We start from the raw sequence: 13,837 nt of genomic DNA on the forward strand, positions 1-13,837 counted from the left end.
GGGGGCAGAAATTCCCACTATTCACAATATTGCAAAAGAATTCAGAAAATTTCACAGCACGTTAACAGGCGAGTGAAAATGCCCTGGCATTCATTCAACTGCAGTGGGAGTGGGAGTGGGGAGAAGCCTCTGCCGTGGCTGCAGGAGAAACCTGTGGGACTCAGGCTGGAAAAGTAGCAGGGGGAGGATGTGAATGCTGTTAAAAATAAAACTTATCAGACAACAATTGAATCATGAGAATGTTATCTGGTTCAACAGGAGTGTGAAAACAAATAGGCATTTCAAGAAGAGGGTCACTAGCAAGGTAAAGAACTTCAGAATAGCAGGAAGTGACCAAGGAAACATGCCAAGCTGATGGCAACAAACAGCTCTCCCTGACAGCACACCTCTGTGCAGTGCCACCACCCTCCATCCAGCTGTGTGGCACTGCACCCACCTGCCGCAACCCTGGCCATGGTAAGACACAAGACTGAAAAGATTTGCACAGGACAAAGTTTAACATGACCCAGTGTTTATTGACTCCTGCCACATATTTTGGTTTTAACAGTAACAGGAACACAAAATGTGATGTAAAATATTACTAGGGGTTTCTGTATCAACCCAATGCAAAGTGCCAGCATTGTTGACCAGCATACAACCTGACAAGAGAAGATGTAGTCATAACTCACTCTCAGATATCTGCTGGGAGTACATCACAGTCAAAGTAGAACTAGTTATTTGCCTGCAAATAGATAACATTTTCTTCTAGATGCAAGTGGTGTTAGAGCCAGCTATTTTGCAACAACAATATATATAACATATTCCAACATCTTTAAAAAAACGTAGTAGGAAAGGACTAAAACTGTATAAAGAGAGAAGGAAAAAGAGAGTGGATCTTTTTAGACGCTACTTTGCAGAGGCCATTCCTCATAGAGCCAGAAGTAATCTAGAGAAAATAAGATTTATTAGAGGCTGCTTTGCTTAAAAGGCCAGTGGTTACAGCTTTAAGAATAAAAATAGTCTCTTGATTTTCAGTACTGGCTCCTGGCCTTTTTCCTCCCTGCACAATAAAACCACCTGTTGGAAATTGTGGCTTGGTGGCTCCGCATATTTTTCCAATGCAATTGCATTTGGAAAGGCAACCATATTTCTTAAAGAGCCACGAAAAACTTGCATGACACACACGTGGCATGTAACATCTTCACAAATATGAATGATGAAGGCACATTACCTAAAGGTTGAAAAAAAACCCCAACAAAACTTTTGGAGAACTAAAAATTAAATGCCTTAGAGAAACCACTTTTTCACAACTGGATAACAAGTGCTGTTTAGCCATAGATGTTTCAAACAGTTTGCCATGAAGACAAAACACAAGGAAAGAGTCTTCTTGAAATGCCCTCCCTACTGCAGCAGCCTGCTTCCCCCACAGTTCTTCAGACAATTTCATTCTTGCAGAGCAGTTTGCAACAATTCCAAGGACAGGCAAGAGAAATTTGTGTAGAAAACCTCAAGCCTGTGGATTCCTATATGACCAACACCCCACCCACCCCCCAGTTAAATTACAGCATCTTCAAGGATATCATCCCACTGATCTGGAAAGGGGGTAAAGGTCTGGAACAGAGGACTGAGGAATTGGTTTCAAAATCCTGTGCCCTCAACTTTTTAGTACTTAATTGTCTTTTTCTTTGTTAACACACATAATTCTCTCTGCCACAGAATAATTGCTCTCTATCTAGATCAGGAAGATATTGGCTAGAAATGAAAATATGTACTTTATTTACATAAAATGCATCTATACTCCAAGCTCCATCCACCACACATGTTGCTGACCACTGCTGAAGCCAGGTGGTAGCAGTAGTGGTAACTGAAGTACCTTTCTTTTTCAACCTTTATACAAAGCCTTTCCCCTCCCACCCCACTGTTTTTCCACTATTCTAGGCTCCAGTGAGATGTGTACTAACATCTTTCTAGTGCATTTTTTTCAAGGTTACAGTTTCTAAAGGCAAAGGAAGACTTGCTTTGCTCTGTTTTAGCTGTCTTTGCCCCTCTTTACAATCACGTAGAAGTTTCAAATTTACATGCCATTAACAACTTTGCATAGCAATACAACAGATCTGGTTCCCCCCCCCCTTTTTAAATAATAATCCTGTGGCCCTCCTTTTTCAACAGCTCCCATCTTTCAAAGGGTTACCTCTCACTCTCAGGGAAGAGCCCTAACTCTTTCTCCTCCCACATGAACATTGCAGAATGAGAATTTCAAGTTATCGTTAAGTTTCCTTCAAGTCTATGTTGTGTTACTTAGAAGCAACTGTAGTGGAATAATGTTTTTCCTAACATTAAAGGACATTTATCAGATTATTTGTCTTTTTCTAGTCTTGAGTTATAAGAATATTTGTCACACATGTTCCCTCGTATTCCTCTCTTAAGGTGCACAGTGGTCAGGCTGAACAAAGTCCCGCCCATAAGACCATAGCTGGATCTCTGGGAGAAGCCAGAGAGAACAAGGGGTTTCTTAGCACTACTGTATTTACATTCAGAATTCAAGGACAGGCTGAAGGATGCCCAGCTTTTTTTTTTTTTTTTTAAGAGACAGAACCACTTAAAAAAATTTCTATTACCAATTTTTATGTCATGAAAGTTATTTCTTTTCTGTCCTATGCAGCTGTTACCGTTCTGTCACTGACATTTAATAGTTGCCATTGCACACTACCTTTTCATTCTCTAGCTCAAGTGCGACAGAGCTGGCTCACAGACCCATCACTAGCACGACAGCCCGGCACAGTGTGGTGAACTGGTGCAGGAGACAGTGGTTCAGACAGACCACCTTCAACACTGCAGGCAGGTGGCACGGGAAAATACAGGACACTGAAGCGGGCATCTATTTGGAACATTTAGCAGGGTCTGACATACACACTGACAACATGAGACAAAAATGAATGCAAGTGAGTGTATTAGGTTGAGAACAATTAGTGTGAGTGATAAATACATCCACTGCCAGCTCTCAGCTTCCTTAAGAGCTATTCTGAACTGCATAGTAAGCGCTGGTTGTAGAAGCTTAGGCAGACTGGAGATAGCTCACCAGTTACTCATTGAGTCTAATAAGTTTAAAAAAATAATGGAGAAAAAAAATGTGCTTTGCCATTTGAATAACTCTGATCTCACAGCTTGAGCACAGCAGAAGTAGTTACCTGGCCAACTGAAACGGAATCGCTGTTTCATTCAAATTACCTACACATGCAAAGTTAAACAAGTGTGTTAACTAAGGATAAGCAGCATAGAAATCAAGTCTAAGTTACCCGTTATTTATCATATATTTGTCAGACTGCCAGACATATCTTTTCCTTTCAGATTCATATCTGTGTCATACTAAACATAGTAGATGAAGTCACGAAAATAACACTTAACTCTACATATCATTGGCCTTCAGTGCCAATGCATTGTGTGCCGTAAGCCTTCCAAGTTTACCAAACTTTTGGGAGAAAACAGCTGCTTTACCAAACTGTGAAAATAGAAACCGTACAACTCACCCTGCTCAGAACAGAAAGGAAATGGTTTTACAAAGTTGTGGACAGATGCATAAATACTACCCCCTCAGTCCTGGGACAGAAAGGGCAACACAACTGCACAGCTAGAATGTGACTCTCAAAACACAAACAAAATCCAGGAAATGCGATGACTGTGTAGACAAAAATCTGTTTGGAAAGTCGTGCTATCGAAGAGCTGAGCCAACATGCTGCGCAAAGTGATGAACAGTACATTGACAGGTCCACGTGGGACAGACCATAAGATGACACTCTTCAAAAATCCAGTTTAATTTCACATTCCCAGTATCTCTCCTTGCCCATTAGCAGTCTGCCACAGATTTTAAAACTTGTAACGCTCCTTCCCATTGAGCTAGATTTCCCCCCCCCCTAAAGTGCAAGTAAGACTCGGGTTTTTACCACTACTTCCAATGATCGTTATCTTGGTTACAAGAGCGATCAAAAACCAGTTGGCTGAGCCACTACCACTAGGCTTAGTGATACTTTTTTTTTTAACCCTGGTTACTTTTTCCAGCAAAAGGCAAATAGAAAACAAGTGTTCCTTCTGCCAGATGCAGGCATGACAAGAGGCTGCCTTAAGTACCATCAATATAAGACACACATGCTAGACACAACCAGTGCGTTCTTGTGCATAACAATAATTTGCCCTTGTTCGCTGGAAATAGAAGTCATCTTTGGGATCTTATTTCCTCACAAAGAATTCAGGAACAGTTGATTAGTCTTCATTAAGAGGTGCTTCTGTCTTCCTTGCATCTACATCGAAAAGATGAAAAAAGGAAAGGCAATTAAGCCAAAGAGTTCTGACAGCATTCATCTGAAAACTCAGAAACAGAATAAAGTTGGTTTGTTTTCGATAGACAGCACTTTCCATTTCAGACTCATGATATGAATTTACTACATGGACTGAAATGCTGTATGAATCCACAGCATGTTAACAAGATAGTCATACCAAAGTTTTGTATATTTGCCCTGTTGACACCGAAGACAACTCAGCAGTATTCAAGTAGCCCAATAACCTTTCAGACTCCAGATCTGTGATACTTTTACCCCCACTCTTGGCCCCTTGTTTATTGATCCACTTCAAGGGTGAAGCCAGTATTTGCTTTACATACCAGCTACATAGATGACAACAGTCTGTTCTGAAAAGCATTTGACTAATTATGACTTTGCTGGTCCACTGCTGCACTGCACACATTTAAAAAGATGAATGCTCTCCACGCCGTATTTTGAGGACCTGCCTGAGGCAGTCTCCGAAGACCACATCTTAAACTGCTCCAAACAGCAAACCTTTGAGCATGGCCCCAGGTAGGGTGTTAGAGCACATCTGGACAACTCAGTCCATTACTCGTATGCCATTACTACAGTAGCAGGCAGTGTGGCTGCCATTAGGAAAGCTGGGGTCACCTCTTCCCGGCCTTCTGCAGAAGTGTCTCTGGGCTGACTTTAAGCTATCTGTGAGACCCAGTTGAATGTATGTAGCTCTTGAAGTGCACCATGATCACAGCTACTCTAGCAACTGCCTGCCAAAAGATGCACTTATATATATTTCTAAGCTTAGTTTATTTCCAACTCATAATCTATACATTCCAAGGTCATTATGAATATCCCCACTCAGAAATTACTTGCAAATTAAAGACAAATCCCTTTTGCATTACTGCAGGCCCCAACTGCCCTTCATTAATATAGAAGACAGGCCCTATTCAGCCAGAACATTTAGAGAACATGATTATGAAACTGTTTGTGTAAGTCTCAAGACTTTGTGCTAAACAAAGTTTGGAGGAGACAAAATATACTTCTCAAATAACAGAAGAGCTTACAGACTCCCAGTGACTTGAGCAGTGACCTGGGGTGGGACAAAATCTCAGCAGCCATTTGGGAGAGAATTGGAAACTGCCTCTCCCGTGCTCCCCATCACACTCATCTGGGATAATGAGGCCAGGCCTGAATCTTCTTCTGTCACAATTTCTCCACTTCACGTAAAATAACTGACTAGTGATTAGAGATGAAAAAGCTTTCTAAAAATGAATGTCAACCATCTAGCTACAGAGTTATTCCCAGTCTGTCTCTGACTTTGGAAATATCAAAATGCATTAAGTTCTTTCTGGTGAACACTTAAACAGAATCATACCGGTTAAGTTCCTGAACTTTTTTTTGGCTTCTGCTCTTTCTTCAGCATCAAAATACCACACAGTCATGGCATATCTACAAAAGAAAGAAATCTTGTGTTTGTTTCAACTTTTGCTATTAAAATAGAGCCCTGGAGTTTTATGCTCATGGAGAAAACAAACACCCTGCATTAGTAGATCAAAAAAGGATGCAAAAGGCACATCTTTATAGACAAGTATAGACAGTATTTTAAATGTGTATTTTATCAAGATAGAAATATAGGTGAGAATTTCTGCTTGGAGGCACAAAAGAGTGCACAGCCCCTGGTAACAAAGGGCAAAAGTAGCTTACAGACCTTTGCATGTTCTTCCGTTCTGGGACAGCTGTAGGCAGCTCGGGGGTTGCCCTGAGTCACATCAGCTTTTTGTGGCCTGTTGACAGATGGTAGCCCCAAGAATCCCTATAGTGTTACGAGGGCAAAAGTATAACCCAGCATCTCCCAGCTAAATAGCTATGCCTGGCTTGGAAGATTTCTCCTGTCACTGGTAAAAGGGCTTTTTTTTCCATCACATAAGGAATCTTATCATTCAATCTTGTTCTTCCTCATTGGAAGAGAGAATTCCCAGTGACTCAAAAACAGAAAATCCACTCAAAACCTAGCTATCTATTTTTTAATGCACATGTATTTAAACAAACATGATGGCCATAATTTTAGATACAAATATTGGTAGAAGAGATGCTTTGCTTTTTCCTGGCCAAATATCAATACCAAATAAGCTACTTACCTGGTTGCATAAGAAGGCTGGACTTCATGTGGATTCCTTCGATCTGACCAAAAAAAAAGTAATCGGTCAAAAATTGGCTCAACATCTGCTACATAGGACTTTCCTTCTGGGAATATCCGAAGAATTCCACCATGCAGCTGAAAGAAAAGGAAAGGTTGCTTTTTACACATATAAACACCCACACATTCATGCAAACAATGACTTATTTCTCCCTCCTCAGCACCCAACAAATGGGGAATAAACATCTGATGATAACCAAGACCGCTACATGACAACACTGGAAAACCATACACTGACTCTCTTGGCCACCTTGATTTTCTCAAACAGCTTGTAATGTTTCAGCATAAACATCTGGCTAAAGTAAATGAACCAAGATAAAGACAACACTGGCCCTGTAACAAACAGCTGGGAAACTTCTGACCTCCCACTCACATCTCTAGAACCAGTGAATACCACAAGGCAGGTAAGGGCCTTCCACCTGACCAGTCTGAGATCAGACTCTCCTCCCAGCAATCACTAGATACTGCTTACGGTATTTCAGAGCCTGCATCTGATCATGCAGGAGTTAACTTTTACACCCTGGGAAGAGTGAAGTCTGTTCTATTGTTGTATTTGTAATAAACTTCTAATTATATTATATCTCCCAGCCAGTCTTTTCCCCTGCTTATGATATAGCTTGGTTTCTGTACCACATCATTTGTCTCTTTCCATGTGCCACCAGTTTCAGGGAAAAACCCTGCTGATCTGCATGCACTGCAGAAACTTCAAAAGATGCAGATGAACTCTGCCTCCTCCCTGCTGCTGTTAGAGGGCTCTTTGGAGGCTTTTATGCTGCACAACAGAGCACAGGGAAGATGCTGTCAACCCAGCACTGACCTGACTTAGTACCTCCACATGGCATGCAAACCTCAGTAAGAAACTACTAGGTCAGGTTTAAAGCAATATGGTTGCTTTCAAAGGCCAGCATGATTATATTGCATCTCCTCCAGCATACATTTGCATAAAGTTACCGTCACACCCACATAATACTCTCCACCAGTGTCCCGGATTTCAGTTAGCTTTCTTAGTGTCCACTTGGGTGCTCCTTCACTATTAGAGTAAGAGTGCAGTGCACAAAATAAATTGGATATTTGCATTTCCTCCCACATTTCCTCCTTCATTTTATTACATTGAGATATTCCACTGTCATACTCTCCATAAAGGAATGTATTTTTATCCAACAGTACATTTTTTAGTGGCATTGCCTGTACATCTAAACTTGCTTTTGGGGGTTCATAGTATTTACGTGTGCTTAAAAAGCATCCACCTAAAGTGGTCAAGAGAGGTTAGAGAGACAAAAAACATCGGGCAATTTTCAATAGATAATCCACGTGAATGGTTTGTGCCGCATTATGACAACAGAAGTGTAAAGAGACATCCTGCAATTTTACAAACCCTTATTTTGTTTCTAACTTAAAGGTATGGTAAATTCAAGGCTGACTTTATTGCCTTATAGTAATACAGGTAGAAACAAGAGCACCATCCTGTCAAGAGACCCACTGGTGGAGTCAAAGATGGAGAGGACAAACCAAGCCATGTGCTTGTTCCTCTTACTATGCCCCATCACTTCATAAGGAAGAAAACCACAAAGGCAACTGCCTGAAGATCTTCTGCGGGTTAGCCTGAAGGAATAGTATCAAGAACGCTAAAGTCCCAAATTTGGGCTGTCATTTTATTCTGTTCCCAGAATCCACTTATTCCTTAGTGGATTATGTTTTTTCTTTCTAGTGCTTCATTGCTCTTTCCTCTAAACAAAGCATAAGAGCCAGCAGCCCAGTGCTTAGAAGCTTTATTCTATAGCAACAAAACAGTATGTGTGTGGGATGTGAGAGAGAATAATAAGGAAACAGTTCAGATTCTTACTTCCAAAGGATTGCCATAAACACCAAGAAAATAAATGTAGAGATGAAGAACAGACCAGCTGTTCAAAAGTTCACCAGAGTTCACGACAGCTCCAAAGCTCTGTTTCTGAAGTATTTTTTCCTTCATGTTCTGCCTCAGCCCAATGGCTTACTCACCTTGGAGTCCCAGTTCTTATTCAGGTAATAAATACAGGTGATGCAGCGCCCGTCACCATTTGGATTGTCCACATGACGAACATACCCAGTTCCATTTCCAGGATAGCAAGCAACCATAGCCTGAATGAAAGATGAACATTGTAAAAAAAAATAAATTCTACAAGATGCCCACCTTCAGTTTTTCTTTGCTAAGCATCCTCCCACCACCAGTTCGGCTCAGCATTTTTCAGATGATCAATCCAAAACCTACAGCAGACACCACCAGACGTATCTTTGCACAAGCTTCTTTCACTGGATGAGTCAGCCAGTGTGAAATTCCAAACTGGAAATAAATACCCTTCATATTTCACAATATATACACTAAAGTAGGAGAAAAAAACCTGAATTAAACTAAAACACTGGTCTGTATGGTACAAGCTTATTGTTCTTTACAAGCTACGTGACTTTGAGACAGTTTCAGCTAAAGTTTGCTTGGGTTTCTAAAGATGAACAGTCATTGCAAAACTGATTTGCCAGTCATAATGAAAGTAGACAACGATCCCAGGATGTCATGCCTTACTACCACCATCCTCCTCTATTCATATCTTCCAGTCCCTGCCATATACATCCCTATGGTCCAACACAAAGTGAGGGTCTCCAGGAGGTGTGGGTGAAAGTCCATAGAGCAAAGTCTGCACAAACCTGCAACTTCTTTGTGCCGTGTTTGCACAGGGCAGTGCATGTTTGCTTTCATGGACTGAGCCACAGAACTAACCGAACAGCTTTCAGAAGCATACTTCTCTCTTTGATCATCTCCAGACTTGCTGATACAATCACTTAATTCACAGTTTGTTTAAATTTCACCTTGAATGATGAGATAAGCCTAACAGGAATTACTCCAAACCACACAACAGTCAACAGGTCTTAAAAGGGTTTTTACAGCAAAAATGTATTAAACTTGAGTTGACACCATTAGCAGCCTAAGCAGGATACAGGGAAGAGCAGATGAGACTGCTGGTAGGGTACCAGATCTTTGTCTCAGAGTCACTTCTTCACTATTGGGACTACTTGGTAGTGATACCAGTCACCTTCCATGGAGTTTACTCCACTAAAGCTGTGGCAATAGAAATCTTGTTCCCACTCCTCTGACATCTCCTTTCATTGCTTGCCAGTATTAGCAGCAAGAGTGATGGGAGATGGGCTAAGTTCGGCTGGAAAACTGGACACAGTATCCAGATGTGGTCTCCCCAGGGCTGAGTAGAGGGTGATAATTACTCCCTTACTGGCTGTGCTCCTGTGAATTTTGCCCTGGATGCTGTTGTGCAGGGAGCACACTGCAGGCTCATGTTCAGCTCACTGCCCACTAAGACCATTAGGGTCCCCAGGCTCCGCTGTGGAGCAGAGCTGCTCCCCAGCCTGTACTGCTGCAAGGGGCTCTTCCTTCCCAGGGGCAGGACTTTGCATTTGTCCATATTTAATTTCATAAAAGTTGCCATTGGCCTGTTTCTCCAGCCCATCTGCGTCCCTTTAGGTGGCAGCCCTGCCCTCGAGTGCATCAACTGGTCCCCCTCAGTTTGGTGTCATCTCCACACTTGACAAGAGTGCACTCTGCCATCTGCTTCAGGTTACTGACAAAGGCAGTTAACAGGTCAGGTTCTGTGATAGACCCCCATGGTGCTCCATTTGTTACCAGCCTCTAGGTATAATATGATTGATTAACCACCACCCTCTAAGCACAACCATCCAAGCAGTTTTTTACCCATCTAGTTTTCCACCCATCCAAACCATAACATCTGAACTCTGGATACAAGAGTATTGTACATGCCTATCCCACAGAATGAGGATGTGATTGTGCACCATTTGCATGACCTGCCCTTAATAATCTGCCAAGCACAGTTGATAGCATTTAAGATTGACAGTATAGGCTTTACCAAAAGCAACTGAAATTTTTATCTAGGAACCCCAGAAGTCTCGTTTTCTAACCAAGAATGAAAGTCTGTTCACAGGAGTTGGCCAGTTAGGATGGGTGTACACATACAGCTGCGAAAATACCGCTCTGTATCTCAAGTCATGTATGAATTGACTTTCCTTCCTCCCCACAAGCACCAGCAAATGATACCTTAAGGCACCAGTAAGTCACCAGAGCCCGCTCCTCACCCTGACACCTTAGGCCACAGCTGCTTTGGGGCTGGCAGCCCACCGGGGCAGGAGATTATGCTGAACAAGAGTGAGTACCTTTAATTCCCAGTAATAAGCCCTCTTCCATCACACCTGGCAGTTGGCTAGATGCCTTGCCATAGGTCCTGTCTGCTCTGTTGTCATTCTGCTGTTACAAACGGCTCCACAGCTGAACTTACATTTCACTAACAGCCTGATAACAGCAGTAAGGGCCAGTCTACAGCCTAGCACTGGAAACAAGCCTGGCTTAGGAGCACAAGCCTGGTGGAAACCACAAGCCAGCTGTAACTGCAATGTAGAAATGGTCCAAGGGAGCTGTACCCTCACTGGGGAGGATAACCCTCCTCATGCATCCCCCCATCCCAGCTGCTAACACAGCAGCTCACACGGGTGCACCCTTCACCCATCCCACGCACAGCGAGCTGGATTAGGTCAAACAATTAAAATAGTAACCCTTTGATAAACCTGATCCTCGTATGCTGGGGAATGTGACCCTGGGAGCTGAGAGCACAGAGGAGAGGGGGCAGCGATGCCAGCAGATGGGCAGGGAGGAGGGCTGTGCCAGGAGAGCTGGAGGAGCAGGGGGCTCATCTCTACAGTGAGCACAGCTGCTGCTGAGAGGATGCACGCCTACACTGCCAGTGCAAGGTCCGGCTCAGCAGAGCTCTGCTAATCATACCAGAGGGATGATGCACAGTAGGAATAAAACTTTGTTGACTGATAATACCTCATTTTAAGTCAATGTACAACACAAAATTATGGAGGCCTTAAGGAAGTCTCTCTTTGAAAGAGCAGACATTACTCCAAGATTACTGAACTGCCAAAAAATCAATCCAATATTACTATTTTTTAATGCCACAATCAAAAAGCTGCTGAAGAATAATTGACTGCAGGCCAGATCCTTAAAGGGATTTAGGTGCTTTACTTACTACCAAAATCTGGGCAGAAGGCCAGAGTTTTCCCTGGCCTCCCCCACGTAGTATGTTCTCTTAGCAGAACATGTGCTTTGACGCCGAGACATTGATGCATTATTTATTTATTTACAGCATGCACCTTTTGCAACCACAATGCACAGAGTCCCTGGGGATGAATAAGTAGAATAATTCCCACAGAATCCAAAAGCACTGGACACACTCTAGCCTAACTTTAAGAAAAGAGAAAAAAAAGTCTTCTAGTAGCAGCAGCGAAGGGAGAAAAGCAGAAGTGAAATATCCTTTTTCCTGGTATGGCGAATATTTGAATGAAGCCTTAAACAATGAAGGGAAATCATTCTGGTCCTCCTAGAGCCTGTTGAAACGATATCAAGCTTTATCAGAGCGCTGGCTGGAGCGGCTCCAGAGCAGATCAAGCTGGCCTCAGCAGGGATTCCAGCTGTTAGCACTACTTTTGGATTCATTCAAAGCAAACAAGAAACAGGGGATGAGATGCGTGACCCAGACTTAATTTAGGTAATTGGTGAACACTGGTATTTGCCAGTTTAGTGCACGGGCTAGCTACAAAAGCCGGAGGCTGGATCATCATACTCAAACTATTTACCAGGTGAGCCAGTGGAGTGTCAGTAAAAATGTTTCCTATACTTTTTCGGCTATTGTGTCCAGAAGAGCACACTCCATTTTTGAAAGCATCTCCCTTCATTAACCAACTCCAAACCTAAACTAACTATAGCAGGCAGTAATGAGCAAGAATGTACCTAACTTTTTTTTTTTCAATACAATCCATTACAATGGCTGCTAGTTGGCATAACTTCCCAGTGCAAGCACTCAGAGCAAATTTCAGCAACACCCCCACCCCTGTTTTAAGTTAAAATAGACAAGCGTCTTAAACAGCTGAACAGTTAAAAACTCTGATATACAGGTGCATGCCTTTGCAGTTGCACACACACACGCCATAGTTTGAAGACCAATGCTCTGGTGGTCTAGTCGACAGTCATGAATTAAGGCCTACAAAACTTGGAAAATGAAAATCAAATAGTCAAGACTGTAGTTTCTGCACTGTCATTTTCAGCGATGTTAGGTTTCCCGAGAGGGTGCAAATCAACCACCAGTTAAACAAGCAGTAATTACCAGCTTTAGCAAGGAGTCAGGAATAATCAGTAAACTTTGCATTGCACAGAAGCTTGCAAAAATAAGTTATTCATCATTCAGTTTAAGTATTACACTCAAGTCAGCCAGAGAAATCTGCAAGTCAAACTGCAAGACACCAGCAAAGTTTGGAGGCAGATAAAAAACAACGGTTCCACAGAGAGGATTTTTCCCTGCCTCCCAGTGCTAGCAAGGGGAAAAACAAATTCTCTCAGCTGATAGCCAGGACCATGCTGTGAGGCATCATTCTGCTACATTTCATAAAATAAGCAGCGCTGGAGTGGACTGATACTTGGAACAAAATGCTTCAGAGAATACCTCAGCTAGAAGATGCTTGTAAGTGGAAATGAACACTGCTTCATAGGAAGTAGTGATGACAGCAGGTCAGAAGGAGATGCTCTCCATGCCTGCTAGCACTAAGCCAGGGCCCCAGTGTACTCCTAGTGCAGACTGTATAAGTGGTATTGTAACCCTATACTGATCCCGTATTTTCCTCAGAACTAGTATGACCTTTGCAACCAGCAGAGAAAATTTGACCTGCGTAACTCTATCCTGCCAACACCAGCCACCCTTGCAGATTAAGCTAAATGCTCTACAATATGCTTTTCCATTTTCTGTACCAGATTTGTCCTGTATATTGAACAGCTGCTACTTTTGAGCCCTAGTGTAGATCATCTGTGTACAGCTTGTACATCAAATAGTTAAATTCAGAAATTACTTGTAAAGCCTGTTAGATGAAAGGTACTAGAAAGACACAGAGCAATACTGATCTACAATATCACTACAATGGTTTTCTAGAAAACCAAGGTATTAATAAGAATTAACGGTGCTACAGCCACTGCAGCTTTCAGATACATTTTTATTTGGCTGCACACTCCCAAGTTTCCCAAATTTCAGTCCAATATGTGGTTCTCAGTCCTGAACTCGAGCGCAAACAAAAATCACTTGACCAGACTTTAGGAAATGAGGACTACCAGGATTCACTTGATTGACTTAGGTCTGAGTGCATATTGTACTCAACCTGATTTTAGTTTGTAGACGCGCACAGTCTGTACAGCGAGAAAGGGAAAGGCACACAGCATGCTCTACATTAAAAGAACATGAGTAGTCTGACATTTCATGATCAAAGA

At 42.3% G+C, this 13,837-nt stretch overlaps 1 protein-coding gene across 2 annotated transcripts in view; it reads right to left on the reverse strand.

Annotated features, from left to right (window-relative positions):
- Positions 1 to 494: 494 nt before the first annotated feature.
- EGLN3 (egl-9 family hypoxia inducible factor 3) overlaps positions 495 to 13,837 on the reverse strand; it is a 29,856-nt gene continuing 16,513 nt past the window's right edge. Inside the window, exons 2-5 of one of the 2 annotated variants that reach the window (XM_076345015.1) lie at positions 8,470 to 8,589; positions 6,413 to 6,549; positions 5,650 to 5,723; positions 495 to 4,274 (exon numbers count right to left, since the gene is read on the reverse strand). In XM_076345015.1, coding sequence (XP_076201130.1) covers positions 4,237 to 4,274; positions 5,650 to 5,723; positions 6,413 to 6,549; positions 8,470 to 8,589 — 369 coding nt within the window. In that variant the 3' untranslated portion in view covers positions 495 to 4,236. The remainder of the gene's footprint in view (positions 4,275 to 5,649; positions 5,724 to 6,412; positions 6,550 to 8,469; positions 8,590 to 13,837) is intronic. The other variant, XM_076345016.1, reaches the window with a different exon arrangement.

This window comes from Aptenodytes patagonicus, chromosome 7, assembly GCF_965638725.1.
Source record: "Aptenodytes patagonicus chromosome 7, bAptPat1.pri.cur, whole genome shotgun sequence".
NCBI lineage: Eukaryota > Metazoa > Chordata > Aves > Sphenisciformes > Spheniscidae > Aptenodytes > Aptenodytes patagonicus.